The following is a 9,070-nucleotide window of genomic DNA, read 5'->3' as shown; positions in this document are numbered from 1 at the left end:
TATATATATATATATATATTATATATATCATTACTTATGTTAAAATACGCAAAGAGTTATAAATAATGATATTCCGTAGCACAGTAAATTACATATTTCGTGCATTATGCGGTAATTCTACCACAATGTTTTGAACTGATAACAACACAGAAAAACGTCGTGATTACCGGAAATAGGATAGGCACATAATGGAATCACAACAGATGTACAAAAATCATATCAGGACCAACCTTGTCGTCTTAATAAAGACCTCACGTCAAATCGTGGCTACTAAAAAGTTAATTAAAAAACGCGATAAGTGCATGACAGGCAATGACGCGCTGCATCAATAAAAGTGATCTTATTAAATCAAACTCCCTTCTATATTCTTCCATACATAATGTATCGTGTTAGACTTTACAAAAAGCATGTAATGCTGCGAAAATAAGCTGAACAAGGAATCTTTTTCGCGCGGCGATGAGAAGAAGAAAATTACCTAACCGAAAGCATCCGAAAGTTGCGGGTCACTCGCAAACGACGATAAAGAAAAATCGACGTAGAATGGGTAAAAGAGAGAGATATATACATATCGGGAGGGGGATTCGATAAAGACTCGACTGTGGCGCACCAGCAGACGCTACAGGGCAATTACAAGGTCAACGGGCCAAGGAAAACGTCGTCCAGATACTCTCGACTCGAGGTCATCGTCTCTGCCAAGCATTAGCCGAAGAATTTTCGATCGCGCGATTCCGCCTTCGCTGCCGATTCGAAACGAGCGAAGACCAAGGACTGATGATTCAGTACAAAAAGACATCAAATGACTTTACCACTTGTAATAAAAAAAACTGTGCTCCTACTACTTTTTTATTTCAAAACTTGAAGTTGTGTGTTAATAGCAGATTTTCGTATAAAAATTTATATGTAACTAGAGTGAAACTTGTATGGAACTATTCCAGCACATTTATAGATATCTAAAGGATATAAAGAAATCAAAAGAAAAATATTAGCGAATTTTATCCTATTTTTAGTTAATTGGAAAAGGGATTAATTTCAGAATGTGATAATAAAAATTTAAATAACAATAAAATAATTTTGAGACAACTCTTCTCATCCTTTCGAAAATAAAAAAATGTATAACGTAGAATAAATAATAGAAAATTAATCGGCGAATATTCAGTCAAATATAACCACATGTAAGCTTGTACACACACATGCACGCACGCACGCACGCACGCTCGCCCGCACGCACGCACGCACGCACGCACGCGCGCGCACGCACACACACGCACACACACACACACATACACGCACGCACGCACGCACGCACACGCACACACACGCACGCACGCACGCACGCACACACACACGCACGCACACGCACACACACACGCACGCACGCACGCACACACACACACACACACACACACACACACACACACACACACACACACACACACACATGCTAGCAATATATATCAAATTTAAACCTAAGAATTTGAATATGTGCGCATTCTAAAAGTAGGAATATAGCTCAGAACAGATTGCTGACGATTGTTTGTCGTAGAATTAAATTTCAATCAAATGGGACACGAAAATGCAAGGAACTTAAGTTGCACTTTTTGCACGATTCGACCTCGTGATTGTGCGTTTCGCGAGCGTTAAGCTAGTCACACACACTTTCCATAACAGTAGCAGTAAGATTTTCGACCAATCACAAATGTTCGATTCTTAGTGTTACGATTACGGACGACTGAATCGAGCAATGCAATTACTCAAAAACCTTATTGTTACGGAAAGTGCGTGTGATTAGCTTTAATGCACATCGCAAAAAACGTACAGCCCCCCGCTAAATTGCTTGATTCGCCAAATAGTTTCTCCGAACAAAAATCTCTTCGTTCGATAATAAAGTAAATAAACAGTTTTCCACGCAATCGTTTTGCAATAGCTTGATATGATACTATTATAGTACATTAATTTTTACTGCTAATTAGTTCTAAGCATTTCGTACAAGCTACAGTCACATTTCTCTAAACTAAACCATGGCTGATTAATGGGAAAAGATTAATTGATCAAGAAGAAAATAGTTCGCTATCGTAATAAAACCCGCCATTTTTAGAATTGTCGGTAAATTCGAAAAAAATATCATAATAAAATAATTTATTGTCGATGATAAACTTACGAATGAGGACAATGCATTATCGCTCATTAAATCGATAATTGTTTCGAGATTAATATATAGTCGATTTAGTCTCACTATTTCATTGTAGTTCGCAGATTTAGAAAAAAAAAACTATTGAAAGAAAAATCAATTTCGTTTAGCCTTCATTTGATTTTTTAAATAGAAATTACTTTAATTTGTGATTTTCAATCATAATTATATTTAATCACTTTAGTAGATGGATATATCGTATTTTTAATTGATATTATACACCGCTTCCAAATCAGTGCAATGATCTTGTAAAAAAAACAAAGTTAAGTAGAGTATGTTATAATAACTTCACGATATTACCCTATTTCATTTGATTTTCTATCATTCATTAAATTAAATCATTATAATTTACTTGTTATTATCATAATTACTATATTATAATAAAAGTAGAATAAAGGGTATGATTTACTAATAATAATAAAACAAAAATTATCTTGATTATAATAATTTAATAGTAATAATCACGAATGTTCCACATTTGAAGTTCCTTCGTTCAAGGCGGTTCTCAATCCACTGAATGGCATTAGTTACCTTAATCCGAGATGTATGGACAACCAGTATGCTAATAACTAATTAAGATGATCGGCTTACCATGAGCTTTTCTCGATCCAGATGAAGCAGATCGCTGCCTTTAATGTCTTTCGATTTGAAGACGTCCGCATAGCGGTATAGATTTAGGGCTGACATCCATTCAACTACGTTCAGCGACGTCCACTCACTGACAGGCTGTGAACAGAGAAACGAGACATAAATCGTAGGTGGGCATCGATGACACAAGAATCAACGACGACTAATCGAGCCAAGTTCACTTGTGCATGAGGAAGCACGTGTACGCACACACGCGTACACTTCGAGATATATTTATATGACTTGCTATTTGCTAATCCCGGTTAGATCACGTGAATGATGAAAAAAATTAATTAAAGCAAAGTAGAGCTGACAAATGAGGCAACAACGTAATAATCTTCTAATAAAATGATTTTCATTATAATTACATATTCTAAAGTATCTGACTTCGAAAATTGCTGGTAATTTTGTATAAACGAAGTTTTCAGGAAGTTATCATTTTTCGCGACCTTTCAATTTTGAGTGTCAAATATATTTATAATATACAAATTAATATTTTATGAAAGTAAAATTCATCTCAAATTAATAAGTTAGAGAATAAGACCTCTATATATGAATAAATTAACTAGAAGTAAGAAAAACGCCAACTACAGTCAAAATTAGATGTTGAAATAATATTTTTATATGGATTTTGTTGTTATTTTAGTTGATTCTAATGCAAGTCGAAAGTATCGGCGTACAGTCATATATCTAAAATAAATGTATTTAAAATACGTCTTATAGAAATATTATTTCAACATCTACTTTTGACCACAATTAGCAGCTTCTCTTAATTACTTGATTCAATTCAATTATATTAAATGTCATGCATGTATTTATATCCCGTTAGAAGTAATGTATTAAAATGGTTAAATATAACTGTCAGATATATTCTATATAATCTTACTTTTGACTGAATAAAAATATAATCCGGGAATATCATTAACAGTAAATGTGTAAAATCCTTTTAAACGCACATAATTAATCGATTCTTTGCAAGCGGAAGCAGATAATAAGCAAAGATTGTCCCGTTTGCCAGTCAAATCACGCGCTTATTATCCTCGAGATTTTAAAATAAAAATACATGATCTTCAGTATCGTTACAATCTATTAGAATTTTTGTTTTTTCGTTACTACAATGATATTAATTTCTTTCTAAAGTGATTTCAGAATCGCTTTACAGAATGATTCACACAGCAAATTGAGATAATCGCTTCTTGTTAATTGGTTGAACTGAAAGAATGAAAGTCGGAATAAAATAAGATAAATCTCTTCTAAGGTATATTTGATTCCAGATATTCTAGTTTCCTCTCCTCCAATAAGAAGCAATTCAATTTAACCGAGTACTATGTTTTCACAGATTATCAACATTCTCTATTAATTAACGAATGATATGTCTTATAAATAATCTAATAAGCTTTTGCAGTGGTATTTTATAACAATATATAATATCTATATTTTATAATATTATATAAAATTCCTAATTGTTATTAGTAACATATATTATCAGGAGATAAAGATAAGCTCCCGAATCACAATTAAGATGTCTTTCGTGTATTTCAGGCATTTAACGAATTTCATAGTAGTTTTTATAATTTCCTTCATAATAATATAATAAATGTATCAATTTCTCTTTAAAAAAGTTTAATTGAAACACTTAATTTATTTTTATATATATATTCAACATAGTTATGGTTCGATTATGATACAGGCTCTCTCTATTGTGGCGAGCTCCAGAGAACACCTAATCGTATTTTTCCGCATCATATTATACGATTAGTTAATTAAAATCTAATTGCTATAATCACAAAATAGCATTGCGGTTTATTTTAGAAATTTCCCAAATTATTCTATATATATGACTTTCTCTGAGCATCACATTAAAAATATATTTACATATTTACCTATAATAGATGAAAAACAAAAATTAGATACAAATAAAAGAACATAATTTATATCAGTCTATTAAAATTTCTATTGATTTTAATTGAATGAAAGATTCAAATATCATCAATAATTTAATTATTGACGAGTGATTAAATCCTTGATGATAACAAAAACAGCAGGGTATACCATCATATAATATTTCCATCGTATCAATATTTCCATATTAATCTCCATATTAACCTTCTATGATTAATAATTATGACTTTCAGTTAACGATTATTTAATGCATACGTGTGTAACATCTACACGTATTTCATCATTACGTAAATTTAAAAAAAGCAATAAAAAGAAAAATTGTACATTTAGCTAGAATTTTTTTCGCATACAACTTTATTCCTCGGACAAGTGCTGTTATTCAGTGTCGATTGCGCGAGGATTACGTAAAAACCACGCGCGAGAAGCGTCTCCGGATTTTCTCGATCTCGAAGATAAGGCGCGTCGCTCGTCGAGCACTTAACGCACTTTGCGACCGACCAGGTCCGATTAGATAAATAAATCGAGGCGCGGCGGGACGGAGGTGGGATAAGGTGACGCGAAGAGAAGAGACATCTCCGTGTGTCAGCCGTTGCTATCGAGTAGCGAGGGTCGATAAAGCAAAAGCGTAAAAAGTGCGGAAAAAAGAAAACGTAACCTCTCGCCGTAACCCCGAGTCCGCGATATGACGACAGCCGTGAGATAAGCCCTCGCCTGTGTCGTCCCCGTCCGAATAATCCACGCCAGCCGGCAGCGCGTGTTACATCCACGCGCATCCGTCCGTCCGTTCGATCGACGCGCTCGATTAATCTCCGTCGAGAAGATCGTTTCTTCCTCGCCACCGCACACGCTACATCCCACCGACACCGGGCATGAGAATTAAATCGCCGACGTCGCGAATTTTTGCGACTGAACCCGTTAATCTAAAATGCCTCGCCATGGGCAACTTATTTCGTGGAAATCATCATCTCTGCGATGGAAATCCTGCCACAATATAGTGACGTTTATAAAACGCTTTTTCTTCCAAGAGATTTTATAGCAATTGATGCTGTACATCTATCTAATCAGACATGTGACCAAAAATATTGTTATTACAAAGTCTGTAAAGTTTGTACTCTTAAATACAAATTTTTATATATAAAATTGATATGGCATTCGATTGTTGACATGTCTAAACTTATTTATAAACAATTTTTTGTCCACACTGCAAAAAATAAATATACAAAAGATTTTTATAAATATGTAAAAGAGTTGAGTAAGTTAAGTGTTTTTTTTTTACATCCGGAATTCGACTGTTCACAATTTGTCCGCATTTGTTCATAAATTACATAATTAAAAAATAAATTCAGAAATACTTGTGAAAAAATTTGTGCCATTTTTTTGTTTATAATTCCTTTTGCAAGGTAGCCAACAAACAATTATTTACAGATAATTGTGAATAAACGGACAAATTGTGAACGTTCAAATTTGATATGTAATTTAAAGTACACACCTTTGAGTCCTCAAAATTTGCTCTCAATAAAGGAAAGAGCTCTATTATAAGATTCCGAGTTCATTTTGGGTAAATGCTAGAAATCTATAGGCAGAATTTTAAAAAATAATAAGTCATTTTGAAGGGAATTTAATAAGCTTTAAGCTAACGTTACATAAAATTTAATTCAAATTCCATTTTTTTTAATTAAAAAATGTAAAAAATGAGCAAATCGAAAAGTCAAAAAATTGTGCTCTTAATATGAGATGCCCCGAGAAATCGATAGAAAACGCAAAGTATATCAGTATTACAATTAAAAAACTTTATTTAATATTTCTAAAATACAAACAAACACAGCCAGCGTGCGCCAAAAATGAGCATGCAATAGATTACACCCAGAACTCATCACATTTTCAGGTAGTTGGAAGCATCACAGATATAGGCACTTGACGTTCATGTCTTTTTTATTATTGTCTTTTTTATTATTGTATAATAACATTTATACTTTAGCAACGATTTTCATAGGAGCTGTAACATAGGAGCATGAATTATTTTATATTAGGAATACCCTGGATATTTCATTTTACGATTTCCACATCTTATGGTTTTACGATCATCAAATCTAACTTCTGTAATTAACAATTCAACATATCCTGTATTTTCTATTATGACCTTACTCTTCACTATTGAAGAATTTATTGCCAAATATTTATTTTTAAATAATAAACAAGGTTTAAATGCTCATCTCAATGAAACTTGAAGACATCCAAATTCTAAAATCTTGTTTTACTACAGGCTTCTACTAAATAGTTTTCAATCCAAAAGCAATAAATTCATGGTAGAACCAATAGTATTTATTGGTTTAGCAGAAACGCCGCTATCTCATATTAGGCGCCTATTTCATAATAGAGGACTTTACTCCTGTTTGTTTACAATTTATTTTTACAGGATAAATCAGAAACAAATATTTATAAGGAAACAAATACGGATAAATCATGAATACTTGAGTTCCGTGTGTAATGAAAAAAAATATTTAGGAATAATATACTTAATCCTGTTGTTTATATTTATAAATTCTTTCTGCAGAATGGATGAAAATTATTACTTATGGACAAATGTAAACAAGTTGTGGATAATCAAATGCCTATCAATTTTGTAAAAATTCAATTAAAAGTTCTTTCACAGACCTGCAATCAACATTCTGATGACAAGAATGCACTAAATATAAAAATTATTTTTATATTTAATAAAATAGAAATTCTTTATACTTAATTAGTTAGTCTTCTTTCGGAGTTCTATTTCAAATTAAAATTATAATTGTTTTATATTTAACTCGTTAAATTTGATTGAAAGAATAAAATTTAAGACTTGTACGAATATTGACTTATAACATTATCTGTTGTAATGACTCTCGTGCTGCAATTAGACATAAATACATTAGATTTACTCCACTTAATCTGTTCAGTCATCCGCAAATCATAGATTACCATTACGGAAGTCTATTTCAGTTTTCTTAAATTATGATAGTTAAAAGACATAAAATGCAATTTATTGCTTCCAGCGTTTAGATGATTTATTTCATTATAGCTTTCACCTATTGATTTTCATTCCATCGGTAAAATAAAAAAAATGCAATTATATACGTTACATACAGTTTAAAAAAAAGTTTAAATTCATATTTCCTTTAATGTATATTCTTACAAGAAATTGATATTAGAGCAAAAAGTTTTTGATGAATTACCATATTCTTAAATTTATACGCATTGCATTGCATTATATGTATTATTATCATGAAATATATATAATATTTTTAATCTTATTAATTTTGTTCTCGCCTTGTGTTAATAAGAAACGCACAGTTTTAACTCGGATAACTTATATCAGCTTTTACAAAATAAGAAGAAATGACATTCAAATCCCTTTTTTTTACCTTTTTTTCCCTATCACAATTTCATAGCAGACGCCGTCGGATTTAGGTCGTTACGCTATCGAATTTCAAGCAGATCTTGCCCTGATAACAACATGCCATTTGTATGTTTATGTAGAACTCATGATTATAATAGATATAAAATTTCCCTAACCTAATAGATATAAAATCCTAATAGATATAAAACATCCCTAGATATTTTTCTCTCTGGTCGAAAAATATATGTCTAAATTTTATACTTATATAGATCTCAGTAATTCGAAATAGAAATAATGAATTTCTTTTTCAAGAAATCGCGTCGAAATCGTTATTTTAGTTCGGGGAGAGAGGGTGGGGGGGGGGGCGCAAATTATTTATTATAAATTATATTAATTTAAATCGCGAAAAAATGTAAGACTTTATCATAATATAAAAAGTTTCTCCATAATTTCGTTTACTTAAAAATTAAACACAAATACATTCATCGAAAATAAAACGAAAGAAAGACGGAAGAAGATAAAATCTCATGTTACAATCAAAAATGCTTTGCGCATCATTGATTTTATGTGCAGAATGCACATCAAGATTTTCTGCATTTTATAATGCATCAATCACCGTTGAAACATAATCAAAGATAAATCCTTATCACTAGAAGTATTAGTTTCGAGTTTCCGAGCTTGATACTTTCACGTGCTCTCGATATAGATGAAGTTTCAATGTTCGATTTTCATTGTTAAGTGTTATATATTTAGCCTTGAATATCGCGCGAGAATTCTGTACGTTTTTATTTCGCCAAACTGTGATAATGCATGCGCGAGAGATAATTCTATCGGTTTAAAAGCGTCATAGAATTTGCTTATATACAAAAGGTATAAGTTATAAATAAATCGGTCTATAAAAAAAATCGGCTGTAAAATATTAAATATTAATAAAAGCAAAGATATATATATATATATATATATATATATATATATATATA

At 31.6% G+C, this 9,070-nt stretch overlaps 1 protein-coding gene across 1 annotated transcript in view; it reads right to left on the bottom strand.

Annotated features, from left to right (window-relative positions):
• Window positions 1-9,070, bottom strand: part of LOC105620878 — a 31,690-nt gene that overhangs the window by 19,113 nt on the left and 3,507 nt on the right. Inside the window, exon 2 of the mRNA XM_012202354.1 lies at window positions 2,780-2,914. Coding sequence (XP_012057744.1) covers window positions 2,780-2,914 — 135 coding nt within the window. The remainder of the gene's footprint in view (window positions 1-2,779; window positions 2,915-9,070) is intronic.

The sequence above is a fragment of the Atta cephalotes genome (assembly GCF_000143395.1).
Source record: "Atta cephalotes unplaced genomic scaffold scaffold00030, whole genome shotgun sequence".
NCBI classification, from domain to species: domain Eukaryota; kingdom Metazoa; phylum Arthropoda; class Insecta; order Hymenoptera; family Formicidae; genus Atta; species Atta cephalotes.
Note: the sequence above shows the minus strand (reverse complement) of the source record. Positions and strands in the feature narration are given on the sequence as shown.